The sequence below is a fragment of the Carettochelys insculpta genome, chromosome 5, assembly GCF_033958435.1.
Source record: "Carettochelys insculpta isolate YL-2023 chromosome 5, ASM3395843v1, whole genome shotgun sequence".
Taxonomy (NCBI): Eukaryota; Metazoa; Chordata; order Testudines; family Carettochelyidae; genus Carettochelys; species Carettochelys insculpta.
The window spans coordinates 56,785,759-56,808,607 of NC_134141.1; the positions used below are offsets into that span (position 1 = coordinate 56,785,759).

The 22,849-nt window shown below is 40.7% G+C and overlaps 1 protein-coding gene across 3 annotated transcripts in view; it reads left to right on the top strand.

Annotated features, from left to right (window-relative positions):
• Positions 1 to 22,849, top strand: part of PTCH1 (patched 1) — a 90,463-nt gene that overhangs the window by 55,550 nt on the left and 12,064 nt on the right. For all 3 annotated transcript variants that reach the window (XM_074995122.1, XM_074995123.1, XM_074995124.1), the window contains 8 exons: positions 388 to 506; positions 4,908 to 5,307; positions 6,312 to 6,621; positions 10,162 to 10,304; positions 13,248 to 13,431; positions 15,034 to 15,314; positions 16,863 to 17,000; positions 20,704 to 20,846. In XM_074995122.1, coding sequence (XP_074851223.1) covers positions 388 to 506; positions 4,908 to 5,307; positions 6,312 to 6,621; positions 10,162 to 10,304; positions 13,248 to 13,431; positions 15,034 to 15,314; positions 16,863 to 17,000; positions 20,704 to 20,846 — 1,718 coding nt within the window. The remainder of the gene's footprint in view (positions 1 to 387; positions 507 to 4,907; positions 5,308 to 6,311; positions 6,622 to 10,161; positions 10,305 to 13,247; positions 13,432 to 15,033; positions 15,315 to 16,862; positions 17,001 to 20,703; positions 20,847 to 22,849) is intronic.

Sequence of the window (22,849 nt, forward strand, 5' to 3'; positions counted from 1 at the left end):
TCAGATTAATAAGTTACAATTTTAACCCCAGGGTGTTTTTTTCTTTCTGCATTATTAAAACGGCAATCATACAAATTCTCTCACAAAAATATACTTTATTGTATTTATTTTTTTCAAATCTGGCCATCATCACATCTCTGGATGTACCTAAGAACAATATAAAATTTAATTTTAGAGACTTTAATTAGATATAGTTGACTCACCACGCTGAAACAGGAATGTAAAAATACCTCTTTCAGTCCCTCAGGCTAAAGTCTGAGAGAACTCATGAGCTGACATGACAAATGGATAGACACTTTGGAATGGAAAGGAGTTGGTAAGCTTTTAGGCCTGTGTCTGAAAGGCATGAAGCTTAGTGACATCACTTTACCTCTGCTTGATTTCTAGGCTGCTGTTGTTGTGGTATTCAACTTTGCCATGGTTCTGCTCATTTTTCCTGCTATCCTAAGCATGGACCTTTACCGTCGGGAGGACAGGAGATTGGATATATTCTGCTGTTTTACAAGGTGAGGCTGTGTGGTAAGGCTATTCTATCTCAAACAATCTCTTACTGCTTTACACCTGGGGCTTGCTTGACAGCAGCCTTTCTGCACGTTCATAGTTCCCACTGTTGGGAGCTGGAGTTCTTCAGAAGTGCAGCATCAAGCCCATAGTAGCATGTTATGAGCATGGTTTTATTGCTAACAGGTGAAGCATGTTTGCTATCTTGGTTTTATGGCTGATGGATGCATCACAATGAACGGTGCTCTCTGTGTTCCATGCATACAGTAAACCCCCGAGAGTTGCGCGTGTCTCAGGTCAATATGACTGCCTCCCCGACAGGAGCCAGAAAACTGGTCCTGTAAGGGGCAGCAGCCTGACTCTTGGCTGTTGCCCCTGACAGGAGTGGTTTCCCGGTCCCTGAAGTGGTGGGAAGCTGGGAACCAGGCGGGAGCCTGGTTTTTGGTTCCCCTCCACTTACAGAGCCGGGAAACTGACCAGGGCAGCAGTGCCTGGCTGGTCAGTTTTCTGGGTCCCACAAGCAGTAGGGAGATGGGAACCATGCTATAGCTGGTGCCCATCTGCCCCCCAACTTGTGTGAAAATTTGAGTTGCATGGGGGTTACAGGAATGCAACCACCGCGTATCTCGGGATTTTACTCTACTGTGTCATATGCACTCATTTTACTCCTTGAACATTACTTTCCCACAGTTTGTAGTGGACCTGTGCCCTGAGAATAACCACAAGTGTTAGTTCACTATTATTATTTCTCTAGGATCCCAAAGAAAGGCCCACGTGCAGAAGTAGAAGAGGGGAACCAAAATATTCATTCCACTTTGGGTGTTTCTGTTGGGGAGGTGTTCTAAAAATGCGAGGGCTGCAGGGAATCACTTGTGCTTAAAGTCATCATCAGCTTTGTGTTATTATGGGTCTTTTAGATGGAAACCTTTAAACAAAAATCTTCCAGAAATTTAGAATTGGGAAGTGACTTCAGGGTACAGTTGTTTATTGGACTGCGAGAGGTGCTAATGCCACAGCAGGACAGACTTGGACAGAATTAGGCCTGGTCTACACAGGTCCACCAACAGGGAGATATGGGGAGAGGGTTCAATGGCTTTTAGTGCCCATCACCACTGCTTTAGCAGTGGTGTTGATTGGAGCGCCAAGCCTCTCTGAATTACTGTGATAGTGCTTCTGTACACGGATGGGGGTGGGGCAGCACGGCAGTAAAGGTGGCGTTGACGGTCGAATGCTCTAGACTCCACTCCTTCTACCCTAGGCCCCATCATTTCTGCCCTATGCTCCTTCCAAGGCATGGAGCCAGGCCCCCCTCCCACTTTGCCCCAGGAAATCCATATCCCTGCGCACTACAGCTGGGCTGACCTAAAGCTGTGTTGTAGGCTTGGCGAGTTCAATGAAACCATTCTTTCATTAGCCTAGCGATCCTTGCTCAGAAGAGTGGCATTACTACAGCAGTAGAAGAACGCCTTCTGTTGCTGCAGTGGAGGGCTAACACTATGAGGTGACTGAGGCAAGCTAGAATTGCTCTAGTTATGCTGCTGTAAGTTACACAGTGTAGATAAGTCCTCCATAATGGGCCTGCAGCATCAGCTCTACCATTCAGGAAAAGGGTGTAACATAAATTCCCCCCTCCTTCACCTTCCACTTGCATGGAACCAGCTTTGTTGGCCTCTGCTTATCATAGAATCATAGAATACTAGGACTGGAAGGGACCTCGAGAGGCCATCGAGTCCAGCCCCCTGCCCCAATGGCAGGACCAAGTACTGTCTAAACCATCCCTGATAGATATCTATCTAACCTGTTCTCAAATATCTCCAGCGATGGAGATTCCACAACCTCCCTTGGCAATTTATTCCACTGTTTGACCATCCTGACAGTTAGGAACTTTTTCCTAATGTCCAACCTAAACCTCCCTTGCTGCAGTTTAAGTCCATTGCCTCTTGTTCTATCCTCAGAGGCCAAAAAGAACAAGTTTTCTCCCTCCTCCTTATGACACCCTTTTAGATACCTGAAAACCGCTATCATGTCGCCCCTCAATCTTCTCTTTTCCAAACTAAACAAGCCCAATTCTTTCAGCCTTTCTTCATAGGTCACATTTTCTAGACCTTTAATCATTCTTGTCGCTCTCTTCTGAACCCTCTTTAATTTCTCCACATCTTTCTTGAACTGCGGTGCCCAGAACTGGACACAATACTCCAGCTGAGGCCTAACCAGCGCAGAGTAGAACCGAAGAATGACTTCTCGTGTCTTGTTCACAACACACGTGTGAATGCATCCCGGAATCATGTTTGCTTTTTTTGCAACAGCATCACACTGTTGACTCATATTTAGCTTGTGGTCCACTATAACCCCTGTAGTCATTCCTAGACAGTCTCTCCCCATTCTGTATGTGTGAAACTGATTGTTCCTTCCCAAGTGGAGCACTTTGCATTTGTCCTTATTAAACTTCATCCTGTTTACGTCTGACCATTTCTCCAATTTATCCAGACCATTTTGAATTATGACCCTATCCTCCAAAGCAGTTGCAACCCCTCCCAGCTTGGTATCATCTGCAAACATAATAAGCTTACTTTCTATGCCAATATCTAAATCGTTGATGAAGATATTGAACAGAACCCCTGTGGAACTTGACTTGTTATACTTTTCCAGCAGGATTGAGAACCATTAAGAACTACTCTCTGAGTACGGTTAGTTCTTAATGGTTCTCAATTATGGAGGAGAGCCTATAAAAAGGCTGGAGACACAGGTAAGGATGCTGAAAGAGGAGAATTCTGTGGATATATCAGGACTCCTGGTTTGAAGTAATAGGAACAGCTGAATGCATAACCTCCTTCGCTCATACGGTATACATTTTTGTTCAATGGCTTTCAGGGCCCTTCATCGCTAGGGGAGCCAGTCTGAAGTACTGATTGCAGTTCCCACTTCCATTGCAGATAGTTTGTGCACTGAGGAGAAAACACCTTTCATCCTTTCCCCTTTGCACATCCACTAAGGACCAGATACAATTTAACGTTTTTATAAAAGAAAAAAACTTGCCTTGTCCCCTAGCTTTGTTTTCGAGGTAGAGGTATGGCTAAAGCAAGGGACTGTGACCTTAAACCTTAGTTTCTATTCTTGGTTTTGACATAGAATCAGTGGGTGACACTAGGAAGTTACTTAGGCTACATCTAGACTGCAAGCCTAGCTTGAAGTAAGTTATGCAGTTTGCACAGCTCCAATTTCATAAGTTATTTTGAGATACCTTATTTTGAATTTAGTGCCATACAAACAATGAGGGGTAGCAGAACCGGCATACCACACTTAAAATAGCCTCGGTATTTCGAGCATGGGGGAAAGCCATGGGGTTGCTATTTTGAGATACATCTGTTTCTAAAGTTTTCACTGACTTTGGGTTGTCCATGTTTATGTTTGATTTTCAGAGGTACTGCAACCCCTGGCTGCTATATACGCCCATCTGTGTGGCACAAAACATAGATCAGGATCGAGGCTTACCTCTTTATACATATAAATACCTAATGAGATTTTGCTTTGTTTTGACAGGCAGCATTCTGAAAATCTCTTTTTTTTGTAGAATTTATTTTACTTCAGTTGAAAGTTTCTGATACTGTTGTTCTATTATCAGTGCTTAATCACAGGTTTGTTTTCTCCCAGCACTTAGAGAAAAAAAATTGTCTTTGATTATGTGAGGGCCATGTTTTTCCTTGTAAAATAGGTAGCTGCCATGTTCTTGTGTAGGATAGTCTAAAACTGAGGGCTCAGAGAGAATACTTATATAATTTTATATCATCATGTTGCCTCCCTGCCCCCAGTCTTGAAAATTAATCTTCACTTACGCTTACTTCACTTTTGCCAAATGCAACCAGCATATGACAGGTATTTTCAAACTGTTCCCAATTAGAAGGTCCAAATATTTAACAGCTTATTGTTTTGAAAATACAACTTTTAAATAGTTCTAACAAGAGAACTCAGCTCATTGTCTATCTGAGTTTTACTCTTCTAAATAGTTGCATTTTTATAATGGTTACAGCACACGCAAACCCACATCCCTATCAGCATGTGCAAATTGTGGAAATACATGTCCAGGGACCTGACCTGCATGTATAATTAACTGACTTGTGTAAATGAAAGCTAGTTTCTTCCCACAAACATTGTTGTCTTGTTTTTAGGGATTTTTTTTTACATAGACTTAAGAGATACACGTTTATTTCTGCAGGCACCTTCTCTTGATCCATGTTTAACAAAACGTTTCCTTAAAGTGCAAAAGAAAATGTTCATCAACAAATGATGTGTAACTACAGTATTTAAAAACGAATGTTAGTTTTACATGCATAGTGATTACCCTGCCTAGTCTGATTAAAATGAAGATGTATATGAGTGTAAATGAATGTTTGTATCCTCTCTTTCAGTCCATGTACTAGCAGAGTGATTCAGATTGAACCTCAAGCATATACAGATAATGATAACACTCGCTACAGCCCTCCACCACCCTACAGCAGTCACAGTTTTGCACATGAAACTCAGATTACAATGCAATCTACAGTGCAGCTGCGCACAGAATATGACCCTCATACCCAGGTGTACTACACCACAGCAGAGCCTCGCTCCGAAATATCTGTGCAGCCAGTCACAGTGACACAGGATAACCTCAGCTGCCAGAGCCCAGAAAGCACAAGCTCAACAAGGGATTTGCTTTCCCAGTTTTCAGACTCAAACATGCATTGTCTTGAGCCACCCTGTACTAAATGGACGCTTTCATCTTTTGCTGAAAAGCATTATGCTCCTTTCCTGCTAAAACCAAACGCCAAGGTAACCTGCCAAATGGGCACCTATTTTTCAAAAATATGTATCTCTCCCTGGCCCAAGAGGAAAGGCCTTTTGTACATTGGGGCAATATGAGTTACCTCATTAGAGCATGGTGAATTGCACTGCCAGTCGGCAGAGATTCCTTTTGGAATATTTATTTTTAAAATGAGCTCTAAAAATCTTAGGACTAATTTCAGGTTGAAGACTTTCAGATTACTAAGGTGTCCAGTGACAGAAATTTTTATTACACAGACTTTCAGTGCAGGGAGACACTGGCATCTGTGATATAAGGCTGTAAGTGGTGAAAATAAGCTAAAAGGAGATTTCTAGTTTTGTTCCCTCTAAAATGCATAGAGACGCGGTATCCAATAGGAATTCAAAGATCACCACACTTGTGGCTGTTGTCTTTCCATATTCACCCCATTGTATTATTAAATAAATAATTTATCTAAATAAATCCCCTCCGCCTCATCCAGAGCCAGGCTCCACCGGCACACCCCCCCCACAACCCTCCTCAACTGAATGCCTGCCCTCAGAGCCAGGAACCCCCAGCCTCCCTGTTCTAATCCAATGCTGGCAACAATGATTCTGTGGACTCACTGGAGCCACTGCTGGGACTGCCACACGCTTCTCCCACCAAGCAGTGGGGAGCATGAGCGGAGTGGGCAGACAGCACTACCTGTTTGCAGCTCTCAGGAAGAGCTATATTTAAAGGCTCCATGAGCTGCATACAGCTCGAGAGCCATAGGTTCGCCACTCCCACGTTTGCCACAACACATTGTCCTGTGTACCACGTGTGACGAGTGGCAACCATATTGGACACCGCAGATATAGAGCATGGTCCATCTCCCATTGACTATAGAAGGGACTAGAATGGGTGCATCGTGTGTAGGGGTTAAAAGCATGATACCAAAAAAGTTAATTTCAGGTAGCACTTTTAATGTGTCTTAAACAGCATCCTTTCTTCAGAAACATAGGACTTACCACCTTTCCATTCTCTGTTGCAGATTGCGGTTATTTTCCTTTTCTTGGGTTTACTTGGTGTCAGTCTTTACGGTACCACTCGGGTGAAAGATGGACTGGATCTCACAGACATTGTACCACGGGAAACCCGAGAATATGACTTTATTGCTGCACAGTTCAAGTACTTCTCCTTCTACAACATGTATATTGTGACACAGAAAGCAGACTACCCCAACATCCAGCACTTACTTTATGACCTTCACAAAAGTTTCAGCAATGTGACATATGTTTTGCTGGAGGAAAATAAACAGCTTCCCAAAATGTGGTTGCACTACTTTCGAGACTGGCTGCAAGGTAAGAAAATTGCTGAATGTCTAATAAAGAGGTTTGGTGTGTTTCTGGGCTGATGTCTTAAACACAGCTCTAACCTCAAGTAGAGCAGTTCTGTTGGCTTCAGTTGGGATGGCTGACATGCTTATGGTTAAGTATGTTACTTAGCGCCTTTGTTGGATCAGGAGCCAAGTGTATAGTTTTATTATATTAGTTTATTCTGAAGCAATTCATTATTTTGCATAGAAAATAAACAGTAACATTTCAGCACTTTCAACATTTCTTAGTTATGGGTAATCAGATTTTGCCTAGAAATACATCTGTCCCTCTACCATCTTTATCTTGGAAAGACTCTTAGGAAATGTGAGTCAATTGAAAAATAAATTGCTCTGACCTTCAGATGCAGTCTAAATTTTCCTGCAACTATTTACAGACTTCTAATTCCTAGAAAACATGTGAATAAAAGTGCCAGTATTTTTGTTTGTTTTCTTGCTGAGAACGTATTGGTCATCATGATGCAAGTGAGACCACCAAGTGTTATTCAGTGCAAGAATCAGAGGGGTAGCCATGTTAGTCTGGATCTGTAACAGCAACAAAGGGTCCTGTGGCACCTTATAGACTAACAGAAAAGTTTTGAGCATGAGCTTTCGTGAGCACAGACTCACTTCATCACTGCATCTGATTAAGTGAGTCTGTGCTCACGAAAGCTCATGCTCAAAACTTTTCTGTTAGTCTGTAAGGTCCCACAGGACCCTTTGTTGCTGACTCAGTGCAAGAGTGAATCAGTCTCTAGGGTGTATTTTATATATTTTGTGACTGACAAGGAGCTATAGTTTTCTTTTGTTTTTTGTTTGTCAGGTATGAGATTCAATTCATTCCTTCACCCCCAACATCTTACAGTGTGGCATACTTGTCCAGATGAATATTTGGGGTAGAGCAGCTTCCTTTTTTGAAGCATCAAGCATAAGTCACTGCTGGATGTGACAAATTTTATGTTCTTTGCTTCTGCAGATACCATTTTTAAAATTGCCTTCATTTGTATAGTTTTGCCAGAAGAAGGCACCAACGAGTTCCTTATCTTTCTGCTCTGAACGATTTTGCTGATTGCAAATATATTTAAAATATACTTGCTTTTTGTTCATACCGTTAAACAGGTAGCTTTGTACTGTTAGTGTGACCTGCTCATGCTGAAGATATTTTCCTTTTAAGTCACAACTTTGATTTATTTAAAACTGTTACAGTATTTTTGCTGGTCTGTCAGGTGTAGAGATTTTGAAAACATTAATAAGTTATACCCACGTAAGGAGGATTTCTTAGATATTCCTTATGACATTTCTAGATCTCAGCAGTGTATCAGTTCAGTAATAAGAAACTGGTGCTGGTACTTGAGCCCATTCCAGCAACAACATAAAGAAATAAGCCATCTAAGTTAAAAATATTCAGAATTGGATTTGGCATTTGCAGGAAAGATATATATATAAAGCTTTACTATAAAGCTAGGACCAAAAGATCATACTTTAATGCATATTAGTTATAAAAAAATTATGCACAATTGTACTCTGAATTTGGAATTTTGAATTCAAATGTCTAATTCTGATTATTTGTGTATCTGGTTCTCCCTTTGTATGAAGCATGTATTAGTCTGAAAACTCTGGCCTCGAGTATTGCCTGTTTAGCATAGAATCTTGTGCTCACTTTACCAAGGAAGGTCATGTTTAGTGTAATTCAAAAGTCAGTCTGTTCTTTGGTGGTCTCTCCTCTCCCACATTTTTCTTGAACAGCCTTCCTTTTAACTCAAGTGGTCTTCTAAATCATTATCCTGATAACACAGCCTATGTATATAACTATTTTTATGAAAGGCTTCAATGGAATAAAATTATATTCAGGAAGGAGAGATTTGTATTTTTCCATTTCCTAAGTTTTGTCTAGCCCACTACGAGAGCCCCAACAAGCAGAGCTTTCATCACGCGTGCTCTGGAGTCACTTAGATGATGTTAGAATTATTTGGTGTTAAATAGAGTCTCTCTTTGTTCTGAACAAGCTGCTGGGCTTTGGTCTGGGCTGGGTTTGCAGGCTTGCTTTATTGCTTTGTTCCGAACCTGTCAGTTTTGGGGTTGAAGGGGTGTCATTATGGAAGTCTGCATGGGAAGCAGCTTTCCAGGGGGAGGGGAAAGTATTTGTTAAAGTGAATGAGCTCTCAGGCCCTAAGGCTGTGTGGCATTTAGGCCATGTTTGCTCTCCAGCACTCTTATCTCTTTACAGCTGTAGCTAAACTATCAGATCTGTAATGATGGTTTTGATTACAGCCTCTCAGTGCAGCTGTGAGGTGGGTCTGTTGGGTGGCTGGTTTTTGGTTTTTTTTGTTTGCCCCTCTGCTTTTCCTTCCCTTGCCTTCCCAAGACATGCGGTTTGTCATCTGCTCTCAAAGAGCCTCCTTGTACTGAACTGTGGCTTCCTGTTCTAAATCTGATCCAAATTTGTGCTGTGAAGTAATTCCCTCGCTCCCCCCACCTGAAAGGGTGGCAAAGAGGAAAATAACAGTTGAGAATGAATAGGTGTTGGCTGTGATATTTACATGTGCTGGCAGCAGATCCTACGACTTGTGTTAGCTACACAAGTTGAACAGATGGAACAAATTGACAAAATCGTGTTCACTCACGCTGTGCTCAAGAAGCAGCTGAGTTGCTGTTTGAAGTTGGAAGTTGGGAGTGTGGTTTTATTTTCCCCCTTGCAGTGGAATTTCTGGTTATGCCTTAGAACCTCTTGCTTTAGCGCTCTGCAGTAGCCACAAGACAGTTAATGACAGTGCTAATGGTGCCTGGCCAGCATCTCATGAAGTGGTGGGGAGAGCGGGTGGTGTGGGAGTGCATTTCTCTGAAGGTCATGGATTAAATTCCTTCCTGATTCAATTCCATGGCAGTCCATAAAGTTTCTGTTTTGGCACCATTCAACATAGGCAGCGATTTTCAGTAAAGTTTGGGGTGTCGTGAAGAGTGGAAATAAACAAACATATATTTTTAAAATATATTAGTGTTGCACAGCTGCAGTTCATTAATGTAGACCTCAGTGAATCTTCTTCTGGTTTACAACCTGGGTGGCAGGCTGTGACCTAACTCCTTGCCCCGTTAATGGGGCAGTGTAGAGCTGTGCCACCAAGAGAAGACATTATATTTCAGAATCCTAATCTGTTCCTTGCTTCTGGCTCACTCCCAGTGGCAGTGGGTTACTGCAGCTCTGTTCTAGGTGCAGGTTATTTACCCCTCTCAGTAGCTCAGCTCTGCTGGCCAGCTCCAAAACCCCAGGCTCTTCCTTCTTTCCAGTCCCTTCACAAAGGGGTGGGGGCTTAGTGGACCCTCGCCTTCATCCAGTGTATCTGCATGCCAGCCCACCATGTGCAGAGCCCTAACTCAGCCAGGTAGTGAGCATGAGGGTGCATCACCCTGAGCCTGCTATCTGGCCCAAAATAGGTATATATGTTTTGTTTCTCCCAATTGTAATTTATTTAAAGGGTTGTTTCTTATCTGCACATTTTATCTTCTCTCCCCCTTTCTCAACTCCCCTTAGGTCTGCAAGATGCATTTGACAGCGACTGGGAAAGTGGGAAAATCACCTACAACAATTATAAAAATGGATCAGATGATGCTGTTCTGGCTTACAAGCTTCTGGTCCAAACAGGCAACCGTGATAAGCCCATCGACGTTGGTCAGGTACTGTCCCGTGTCTCACTGCCACCAGGTCCACTTACATGGAAACGCACAAGTTGTTGGGTTGGTAGAAGAAATGGGAAATAGTTAATTGGCTTTTTAAATATCTGCTGAGTTTACAAAGTTCTCATATCCTGTACATGAAGAGTGTCACTTGCTTCAGTGGGATTACTCGAGGGAGTTAGGCTGCAGAAGCAAGCCTCATTCAGTAATGTTTAGAAGCAGTCACAACAGATGTCCATCTTTATGAAATACTAGATGGTGCCTGCTTCATATTTCTTTAGTCCAGTTCTCCTACTCTTAAATGCATGAATTCAGTTCCCATTGACCACAATAAGTAGAGCAACCATATCTCCCTGTCCCAAATACGGGACAGGGAGATATGCGGGGAAGGGCGGCTCCACCAAGCCCCGGACAGCCGGGAAGGAGGTGGCAGCTGCTGGCGCTCCCTAAGAGCCCCAGGGAAGCAGCGGCTGATGGCAATCCCCAGGAGCCCCAGGGAAGCGGCAGCCACTCATGATCCCCAGGAGTCCTGGGAGGTGGCAGCTGCCCATGCTCCCCCCACTTCCCTGAGGCTCAGGGAAGTGACTCCTGCCAGCAGCTGCATAATTGGTGGGGGGAAAAGGTCGGTGGGGGGACAGACCAAATATGGGACAGTGAGTCCCTTTTAAAAAATAAGTTGAGACACCTTTTTGGCATCCCTAATACAAGACCATCCCACCCAATACGGGACAGATGGTCATCTTAACAATAAAAGATGCATCCTCGTGTGTGAAGGCAGGATGGAGCTTCACAGAGCTGATTCTTCTCCAATTTCCCATCAGTTTTAATTCCATTGACTTGAGTGGAGTTGCACCTGGCATACAACAAAATATGTGAAGAATCAGTCATATTAGGTCATGTTTTATTTTTTTTCCCCAGTGAATAAAAGCCTTAAAACGTAGATTCCCAACTATCGTTTGCTCCCAACTATTTGAATGAAAAGGCAATTTGAAAGAGAGGTTTTTAAGAGGGGTAAGTTAAAGGGTATTGGGCCAATCATGTGCTATAGCACTGGAAGCCAACCTTCCAGGATTGCCCTGGAATCTCGAGGAATTAGAGTAATCTTTAATTATAGATTATGTCATGTGATAAAACCTCCAGAAATACATCCAACCAAAACGCAATCTTAACTATAGAACTCCTGAACTATCATGAATAAAGGGCACATCAATATTTGAGCTGGGAAACACCACTCATAGTTCACACAGACATACCCATGCTAACTGGTCTCAAGACAGGATGCTAAATATAGAAGGTAGAAGGGGCAAGAACCTGGACTAGCCATGCAAGTATGTGCCACTTGAGGTCCCTGGGTGCATACTTGGGTGACTAGCCCAAGCCACTTTCCATGCTACCCTGAATACTTTACTATTTGTACCACATTAGCTTGAGCAAAGCTGGCAGGGGTATGTCTGAGTGAGTTGGAAATTATACCACTCCCTACCCCCCAGTTCAAATGCAGATGAATCTGACATGCAAAGGCAGTACTAGAATTGAGTTCGTTCAGCAGTTTGACACATCAGCGCTCCTTTTTGTATGGCAAATCATAGTGTACAGTTGCGTTGCAGATTTTTATTATTATGATGGCACAGAATATTTATTGTTTAAATTAAAAGTAGACTTTTAAAAGGCAGTTCAGAAAAAATAGCTTAAGTTCTGTTCTCTTAGAACTATAGCTGACTTTCTGTACTTTCTGGCAGAAAAAGGTCATTCTACTGATCTTCTCGGCAGCTCTGCTTATTGTCTTCCTTTTTTTTCTTGGCATTAAAGGTGACACCTACAGAGTACATTGTTCAAAGTTACTATTGTGTATAAAACACAATGCTTTACAGCAACATGCAACACACTGTCAAGGCCCACAAGCATTTGAGCTGGGAACTAAGCAAACGTGGGGACTTGAAGAGGAACCTTAAGTGAGATGCCCAAGTAGTTTTGTTTGCTAGAATGTATCGAGTACATCGTGGAACAAATGTGATTGGACCATAGCTGCTGATATAATTTCCTGTGCCTGGGAGGGAGAAAAGTGTGGTGCACCCACAGGGGCTTGTGAGCTGTACTGTGCAATTCCAAAGACAGCTTGAAGACATATAGTTGTTGCATATCCTGTGGATTAATTGAATCCAGATCTTTGGAATCCAGCTTTTTTTTTAAACTGCTGTCACTGTTGTTTTTCATTTCATTAAAATGACCTGAAACTGGAGTCAGGCCAGATTTTACAATAAACTAAACAAAACAAAAAAATCAATGCTTTTCATCGAATAAGTCCTCAGGCTTGGCTCCGACTGGGTAGTATTTGGCTACAAAACCCTGGAAATAAACCACTGCTGTTTACCCCACAAACACATTTGCCCACTATGACCCAAGCCACACAGTATACTCGTCTACTTTCTTGGCACTTGGCATTTTCTGAATACATAGGTCATAGGAGGCAAGTGTTAGCAAAATTTATACAGATGTTGTTTTATTTTTATAGCTCTCCTCCATTTACTGGGTGGCATTTCCTTCAGTGTTAACAACAGAGGTTAACTGCACACAGACGTGTATAGGGACTCTTGCCAGATTTTCTTCCCCCCTCCTTTAAATGTGTTTCTCCAACTTGGTCATTTTTCCCCCTTGGCTGTAGAGAGTCTCTTAGAATTCTAGAACCATCTGCTGGTTTAATGTTTATAATAAATATTATTTGTTTTTCACAGAATAAAACACTTCTAAAATTCAATAAAGATATTTAGATACTTGCTTACTGTCAACAATAGTCTGGTTAGTCACTTACTGTTAAATCAGCATGCAAAAAAAGTTTCTGTATGTGTGTTGCATATTCTAGTCTCTTTCTTTAAGGCTTTGCAGCAAGAGCTCTGAAAGCAAAAAACTCCTCTCTGAAAGGCTTCTAATCTTTCCATTTTGCAGTTGACTAAACAGCGTCTGGTGGATGCAGATGGAATTATTAGCCCAAATGCTTTCTACATCTACCTGACAGCCTGGGTTAGCAATGACCCTGTGGCCTACGCTGCCTCACAGGCCAACATCCGGCCTCACCGTCCAGAATGGGTCCATGACAAAGCAGACTATATGCCAGAAACAAGGCTGAGAAGTAAGTAATATTTAATCTTTAATGTCTTATAGTTTAAATAAGCGCCTCAACCATTTTAAAGGCCCAGTGACTCTCTAGTTACTTGACACTATACAGATCTCAGCAGCATAAACAGAATATATTGTGTTACTTCAAAACCTCAGGAGACTGATGCAGTTGTGTAATACAGTACAATGTGGTTGAGGGACTTTATCATGTTGAATAATTAGTTGTATAATAGTTTATATCAAAGTTATATCAAAGTTCTAAAACTTGCATTAGACATTTTTGACACTGCTTGTTAATTTCATATGCAAGGGAAGCCTTCAGTGTGCATGGCATTCTGCCTCTGCCATTCCAGAGTTTTGTCATTGCAAATTATATCATGTTTATCCTACATTTGTCACTCTGGTGTGGAAAAAAATTTTGGCAAGTTAGGTCACTGATATAAGCCACTCACACATGTATTTTGCTAGAGCTGGTTAAGTAGGGGAAAAGTCAGCATAAGAGAAGGTCGCCCTTCCTCTCCATTTGCCCCCATTGACTTTTTTTATAGTATCAGTGGTAATCCCAAGTTGGTTTTCTTTGCTTTTACCCTGGATATCTTGGGTGAATTGCTAGTTGCTTACTTGAAAGGTGAAAGGGGAAGGAGAGGATTGGTTCTCTTGGAAATGTGATTGGATAACAAGCTAACGTGTGCTTCACTGTATCCGAACCCTAGAGCTTTGTGGCAGTCAGCCAAGTCTTGTCTTAATGAAAATTTATAGCTGAGATTATAATAGGGCAAATCATGTTTAGCAAGTCAACTGACTGACCCTGCAGGGTCTGGAACACACAGCAGCAGTAACCGAATGCTTGTTGTGGAAGGCCCTTTTTTTCTTTTGGTATTACAGTAGACTTAGCATTACATTCAAAAAGAAGTATAGAAAATTTAAATATGTCAGATTATTAGAGGATAAAAAGTTATGTATTTCCTCAGTAAACCATTACTGTTAGGTTTTATTTTACCTTTTATTTTTTAATGGATAATGGCTTTTAACAGGGTCAACAAAAGTATTAGAAAATAGAAAGGCCTAATTCACCACAGCATGAATCTAGTTTTAGAAGCAGTTAAATTCCACTGGTTTTAGATAAATATATGTTGACTTCACAGTATTTACGCCAGCATTAAAATAAAGTAACAGTTTTTTTAATTTGAAACTTATTTTTTGGTTTTTTTCTAAACATTATATTGAGTGTATAGCAGGAAGAGTTTGTTAAGGTTGCCGCTTTATTTGTTTTACTTTACATACAGAGTGCTGTGGACAGATAATAAAGTGATAGATGCCACAGTAATGCATATATATATACTATTAGATATCCATTTACAGTAAATAACAGCAAGCTGGTCTTCAGCATGTTGTAATCACTGTGTTACACTGCAAGGTATGAAATAGTCATCTGCTGTGTTCAGAGTTTTTAAAGTTGCCACAGAAGTTCTAGAGTTTAAACAAGACAGTTAATTTTTTTACGCACATTTAACACTTCGCCATAGAAATCAAAGTTCTTTGTCATATTTATTTCACTGCATCTTGTTGTTTCTTCTTCTGCAATCAGTATTAAACCTTATCCTCTTTCCCCCAGTTCCAGCAGCTGAGCCCATTGAATATGCTCAGTTTCCTTTCTACCTCAATGGATTGCGTGAAACTGCTGACTTTGTGGAAGCTATTGAGAAAGTGAGAGCCATCTGTAACAACTACACCAGCCTTGGGGTCCCCAGCTACCCAAACGGATACCCATTTCTTTTTTGGGAACAGTACATTGGGCTTCGTCACTGGCTTCTCTTGTCTGTTAGCGTGGTTCTGGCTTGCACATTTCTGGTGTGTGCCCTCTTTCTCCTGAACCCCTGGACAGCTGGGATCATTGTAAGTTTATTATAAGGGTCTTTGTTAAAGGCAAATTCCTTTCAGCCTAGCTCTTGCTGCAGTCGGAAAGGTTTTGTTTATGTCTGGGCCTCTGGTGGCGTATGTATATTGCATCATTCATGATGTATTTATTCAACTTGAGGGGGTAGGGTTCATGGTAAAGGTATAACCCTTAATAACCTTAATCTTTTGACCATACTCTAGTAGCTTTCAAACTTTGTTATAAACATAATAAACTTTTGCCCTGTTTCAGACACTCATGAGCAAGAGAAATGAGGCATGGAGGAAAATTGGAATTTTAAATGGCTATTAAAAATTACACATTCCTCCTTCCCCAAGTTTATTTTTTTAATCAAATGAAATTATTTTTCATGGCTATTTCTTTCTTCTGTACCTTGCCCATAAACATTCAATTGCTGTACTAACTTCTGGATGTGAATCTTTGAAAGATAAGAAGGACCTATAGCTAGCTGAACAGTTGTACAATCCACACTGAGAAAGGAATGTAAGTTTGCCTTTAAGGAGAAAGCAGTAAAATTATAAATAATATCAAATACTCCTTCCTGAATTCCTTGTACTAAACATTCATGTTAAATTAAATGATGATGTTCCTGTGTTTAAATTCCATAGACTATTGTATAGCTTATAAAATGTCAGAAGTAGAAAAGCGCAGAGCAGTTGCTAGTTTTTGTACTGTACATTTGTACAACAGGTATGTTAAAAGGTAAATGTTTAGTCTAGAATATTTTTCATAGCATTCAATCAAACAATTTATGTTATCATTGATGATTCATTAGCCTATAAAATCATTTATTGTAGCACTTACATTTTTTTCTTAAAAGAGGGAGTATTTTAAAGAGTCCTTTGTCTCTTTTAAAAATGTGTTGGGTTTTTTTTGTCGGCTGCAAGAACTTTTAAGTCTACTCCACAGATTGCCCCCTTCACCACCTCTCTAAATTATTTTACAAGATAGATGAAAGAAAATAAATGCTTTCCCTTAGAGTTAACTGTTTGCTTTGTTCAGGCCAGTCCCTCCAACTTTCTTCAAAGCTAAAGAGACCCTTCTGTAACCTGACACTCATCAGCTGAGTATGGCATTCACTTTCTTCCAGCTTTAAACCTCTCTTTGAGTCATCTTCATTTACTCCCTGAATTCTGCAGAAGAAACCCAAATCAGTTGTTTAAAAGTTGTTTTTCTTCTTCTTTCGAGCACTATTGGAGGACTGGGTTAAAAACAGAGCATCTATATTCTGATGGATGGGGCTAGAGAAGAATAATAAATTATGTTTCAGATAGTATTGACAAGAGATACCGAACAGAAAATTGATGGTTGCTTTGCCCACTGGATCCCAAGGGACTGATGTAAACTGATGCTTTTCATGCCATTGCTATTGAATTCAATTAAATAAGGAAAATAGTTTCCCTATGGAAGATGAGGGAAGGAATGCTATGAGCGTTGCATTTGCTAGTCGCACATTGTTTTGAATACCCTTTGCTTTGTTGAGGTAGAGTATAAGAAGTTACTAACAGCTGTTTGAAATCATTTAGGTGTTGGTGCTGGCTTTAATGACGGTGGAGCTGTTTGGCATGATGGGTCTAATTGGAATAAAGCTGAGTGCAGTGCCTGTGGTCATCCTGATTGCTTCTGTTGGCATAGGAGTGGAATTCACTGTTCACGTTGCTTTGGTATGTAAAATTAGACAGCATTTCTAAAACATTTTAAAAAGGGAGCCTGAAGTTAGGCTCCTGAACCCATAGTTAGGCATCTAAATGAGGTGATCCGTGTCGCAAAAAGACAAACAAGCTCAAACTGCACAATGGTTAGTGTGCCATTTAAATTGTTGCCTGATAGGCCATAACTGATTTGAAAGAATAGTTGCCATCTGTTCAGTCAATTGTGCATGAAATAAAATTGGTTTTGACAAAGCACTTTTAAATATAAACAGGTCTCCAGTTAAAATGGGGTAGGTATTTCTGTGATCCAATTCCATGTGTGTACTAAGCAAAACTGCTAAGGTATATTAAGCCTTTCACACTCTGGAGCCTAATCTACACTACACGCCCACCCCTCCTTACTAACTAACTTACACAACTTAAGCTATGTGAATAGCGTAAGCTGAAGTCAACATATTTACCACATTGTCCTCCATGTAGTAAGGTCAGTTGGGGCTGCTCTCTTGCCAGCTCCAGCTACTCTTCTCACCCTGGTAGATTATCGGTGTCGATAAAGGTTCACTTGGAGATGAATTTATCATGTCTAAGCAGAAATAATAAATCGATCGCTACAGCCATCTATTGAGGACAAGCTTTAAGTCTCAGTTCAGGCATTACCACTCTTTGGGCCCTCTCTTTTGTCCCTTCGAGCTGCAGAGTGTGACTGTACGTACCTATACACTCCCTGTTGTGTCCAGATGCTGCCTATTAAGGCAAATGTAATACTTTAGGGGAGGTTTTCATAGGCACAAATGGCAGTTAGGAACCCATTCCCATAAATGTTCAGTGGGATTTGGGCACCTGCCTTTAAAAATCTCCCATCAAGTGTCTTTCAGTGCATTCTAATTGTCAACAATGGTCTCACTCCTGCAGTCCATGGGTAAGCAGAACTACCATTGACTGACTGAAGAGAAATGCAGAAAAAACAGAGAGCATGTGTAATCATTGGCTGGAAGCATTTTCAAATTGGGTGACTATATTTAGGCATATAAATTAGTGGCCTGATGGTCTGAAGGGCTTAGCAACTGCAGCTGCCATCTAAGCCAATGCAAGCTTAAACCATTAAAAGTCAGGTTATTTATTTAGATGCCTAAATATGGAACAAAGTGCCTCATTTTTGATGTTCAAGTTTGTAAATTTTGGTTTGTTATGGAAATGTTTTTATTGTTGCATGTAGACCTCCACTGTAAGCCTTATTTTCTGTGCACACAACCCTAACTTTTGATTAAACCATTTTGCAAATTGTGATGTTGAAAATAGAATATGAGGTTTTCCTCTGAGAATTTAGAAAATGCGAGATTTATAATGCTTATCTGCTAGTTGGTCCAAAGTTACACCTGATTTAAATTAATTCCCAATATCTGATGATTTTGGGGGCTCACCTGATCTCAACAGAGGTAGGGTTCCGGAGCTCCCTCTGTTACACACAAAGAGGGGTCTTCACACAGCACAGGGTCACTCCGATAGAGTTTTCTGGGGAAGATTATGCAGGGGTTGCCATATAAAATAGAGCATTACTTTAGCAAATAGAAAGCGAGCAATCTGGATGAGCCAGTTTAATTTCCTTTGGAAGGGTTGTAAGTATTCATTACTATTTTCTGTTTTCCAAAAGTACCATCAGAATCCAGTAGACGCAAAGAATGAGAGGGAGAGAAGAGGAGGACTGGTGAGAGAGAGGAGGAAGGGATTAGATGTGCTCCAAGATGAGAGAAACAGAACCTTGGGGTGGGGAGGTGCAGATTGCTCTGTGTATGAGAAGTCATCTGGGATTGGAGGGGAACTTTGTGGGTTGGTGACTCAGAAGCATGGTAGGGATGCAGCGTGGAGAGGTGCACAATGGCAGGTAACTGTGGGATGCCCTCAGTTTTAAATTGGAGGAGTAGATTTGAGAGGGCCTTGCAGATGGAGGAGTAATATGAGGAGAAAGGGGTAGTTAGCTGGAAGCATATTGAGGCTTGTTGAAATAAAGCGGCATGCTAAAGCTTGCGCTGGGATGGTGAGTGTTTCAGAGACCTGATGCATGTTATGGAGACACAAGTGACAAGTTTGAAATAAATAAATAAAGATTGGAACACAAAATTATAAAACGCGTGGCTGTCTTTTCTAACTGGCGAGAAACTAAACTAATTTATTTCACATTTTTACATTAAAAAAATCATGTGGGTAAAGTTTCATTCCCCAGTAAACTGAAAAGCTATTTTTTTCCCACCTTGACATTGGAAACAAAACCCTCCAAAAATGGGTTTTATCATGAGAGCATCTAATATATTAATTATAACGGCATTGCTGGCTAATACATTCATAGAACTGACTGAATATAAATAACCACACTAGTGTTGTATAAACAAAATATGCAATGCTTACAGTGTTGACACAGGATTTAATTGCAGTTGTTTAAGACATATTCACAATCCACTCATGGCTTGGTTTTTCTCTGCCAATTGTGAGCTGTGACCTCATTTTTTTTAAATTCCGCCAAATCAATTCTGCACCAACACTGCACTCATTTTATTATATATCATTTAAATACACACACATCCATGTGCACTGGATGTATTTTGTTACTATGTTATGGGTCTGATCCCATGGCTCTGGCTCACCAAAGTCATCTGGTATAATATACATTGGCTCATGTTCTATACTGTATATGGAAATGCATTTGTTATCTGTAGCTGAGCATGTATATATAAAACATACTAATCCTGGATACATTCGTTTTCCTTGGTTCACTGTTATGCTTATAAATCTTGAGTACTGAACTGTGTTATATGCTGTGAGTTGCTTACTCAGGAGTCATGGAGAGGAGGATGGAGTATATAAATTACATCAGTGCTCATATACTATAGTGAGGAGCAACAGAATAGAACCTTGCAATTGATGTATAGTTGTTTGGTTTTAAAGTAGTAAAAATTATAAATACGCTTGCGTAGAAAGGAACATAAATGGAAAGAATAAGAGGAGCACAGCCCTGCAGTGTTTATTCATATGAAAAGAGCATTGAATACTTTGGGACAAATCCTGCTCATCTCATGCAGTTAGGGGCTAATTATGCATAAAGATCTGTTAGCATGAGGTCCTGTGCCCATGTGGAGAGATCCATTGACATCAATGGGAAATTCTGTTCAAAAAGTGTCAGAAACATAACTGCCCAATAAGGAGGCTAAATTCAGTGTGACTGTGCATGTAAGTAGAGGTTGCAGGATCAGGCCCAAGTCCTTACCAAATAATCCAGTTCAAGTGGTTCCTGCTTTAAAACAGAATTCCCATGACATCAATGGAAGTTTTCCCAAATAAGAACTAACAGAGGAGCCCTATAATTTTTACACAAGAAATGCTTTCAAAATGAAACAAACCCTTTGTGGGTGGGAATAGGCAAGCCTGACAAAGAGCAAAAGTCCTTGTGAGGTGGGATGGGCATTGTTTCAGAAAATTATTGCTGTGGGCCCTGACTCTGCAATCAATCCTTACTCTACTCTCATGACTTCAGTAGCAGCTGTATACAATGACTGCAGAATCAGACCTTGTCTCAAGCTCTATGCAGCCACAAACATATTTTAATAAACTATAAATTGGAGTAATTAGCTAAGGGGGGTAGAATGTACATGCTGTGGGAAAGGCTGAGAGTTCTGAAAGGCTGTGTACAACGAAATGATGACCTGGAGTTTATTTTTTATAGGCATTTTTAACTGCCATAGGAGACAAGAACCGCAGGGCTGTTCTTGCACTGGAACATATGTTTGCACCAGTATTGGATGGAGCAGTGTCTACTCTGCTTGGAGTGCTAATGCTTGCAGGCTCTGAGTTTGATTTTATTGTCAGGTAAAACATCTCTCTGTCTTGACTTCTTTTTTTTTTTTTTAAAGGTGTACACTCTTCATGTTTGGTCATTGAAGTGTCTCTGCTGTTCTACTGTTGTGCGTGCTTACATCATGGTGTTGCTTTACATCTGCTTTTCTAACTCCTATTTACATGCTAGTTGCAGTAATACTTTGCTGGTATTAGATTAGATTCCCAACCTAAAATGACACAAAAGAGGAGTCCTCTATTGTCTAATGTGCTCAGGTCTGAAATAAGTTAGCTCCAAATAACTTAGCATTGTCTAGTGGTTAGCTGGATTTGACCTTTAACCTAAGGGTCTTCCAGATTTTTCCTGTGTGCAGCATTGTGTGTGGAAGGGACAGGAGGAATTGTAAACATCCTGAAACTGACACTCTTTCCCTCCCCCTGCCCTGTCATCCCTGCATGAAGTTTGCAGCAGGTTTAACTGACAAAAAAAGTAATAATCTCTGTTTGGGATGTAGAAAACAATAAGCTTGAACACAGATATTCGTATTAACGTTTGTAAAGTAAAGCCTGAGGACCTGTTTACATCTAAAGGCAAGCTGTTTCTTGTGAATTTAATTAAGAATGTGAATTTGTCAAGTATGAAAGGAGCACAAGTTTTTCTTTTGAAGGGAATTTGAGAAGTGCAATGAAATGGATCCTATTCTATTCCATACAACCTGTGGAGCTCTGCAAAATGGCTAATCTTAGAAGTAACACTGGTTCTTTGTAGCAGACTGTGGCCAAAACACAAAAAAAGGGTGGGAGGCGGGTCAGAACTAGAGTAATGCTGGACCAAACTTTTATGGTCTAATAGGTGACTGGATTGTTCAGATTGAAGTGAGTTAGGTGTATAGATGTAAACTAAATCAGGACATCTAACAAAAGTAGTCAAAGCTATAACTGAAAGACTTAACTATTGCGTTTTACCTCTCTGTGTGAGTGTGAAAAAGAGAGACTTGGAGAAGGCAGGGAAAAGGAGTTTACTTCCTTGCATAACAAGCATTGCATTCATCACAGTTTCATAACTGCACACTGTGCCCTCAGTGCAACTTCCATCAGGTCTTCTGTGTTTCTTAGGTTTTGTTAGTAGTGAGGAAACGAAGCAGAACTACTCTGCTAGGGCCTGCTCCTGTAATGGAGTGTGTGAGCACTTTGCAGGATTGGGCTTTTTGTGCAGATTGAATGAATGAAATTTCCTATGGTATGCTGTTTTAGGACTCTGCAGATAGTTTGCACGTTTACATGACATAGCAAATGGCAGCATGTAGTTTTGTTTGAGTTTGAATTTGGATTTGATATTTGCTTGACAAATAAAATGAGCCTTTCACATTTTAAACTTCGGTTGTTTTGATTTGTCTTTGCCCATCAGTTTCTTTTTTTTTTTCTTTTTTTTTCCCGTAGCACAAATGGGCTTCAGTTCCCCTTGTTTTCTAAAACAGATGTAAAACAAATAAGCAAATCTGAAGCATTCTTACAGCCAGTGAAGAGACTCCAAACTTCCGGAAAGGGATAGTTTAACCCAACAATGTGTTTAGGAAGATTAAGTAAATTATCAGACATTGTATACTCTAAGTGGCCAGACTCGTAATCAGCCTGTTTATTCTAGAGTTAGATGGATGAGATGCAAATGTGTTTTAATGCCTGTTGTTGATATATGCCCCAGCATGAAGTAGTGGTAGTTTATATTAGTGAAGGAGATTGGTTCGTTGCTTTTGCTAATGCAGACCAAAAATTCCAAAATGTTTACAATAGCAGGATATTTGTAGTTTTACAGGAATCTGGTATATTTGATCAGATGTCGAAACATAGGCAATAAAGCCTGTAGCCTGCTAAACAATGTGATCAGTAGTGGCACTGTTATTAGGACATTTGTCTCTACTTTTCCTCCTGCATCCTTCCCCTCCAAAAATTTGTCCAAGACTGAGCCCTTGAAATCAGTAGTTACAATGCAGCCTCCAGTATAGTCTGAACTCCAGCTGTGCTGAATACCAACTAGT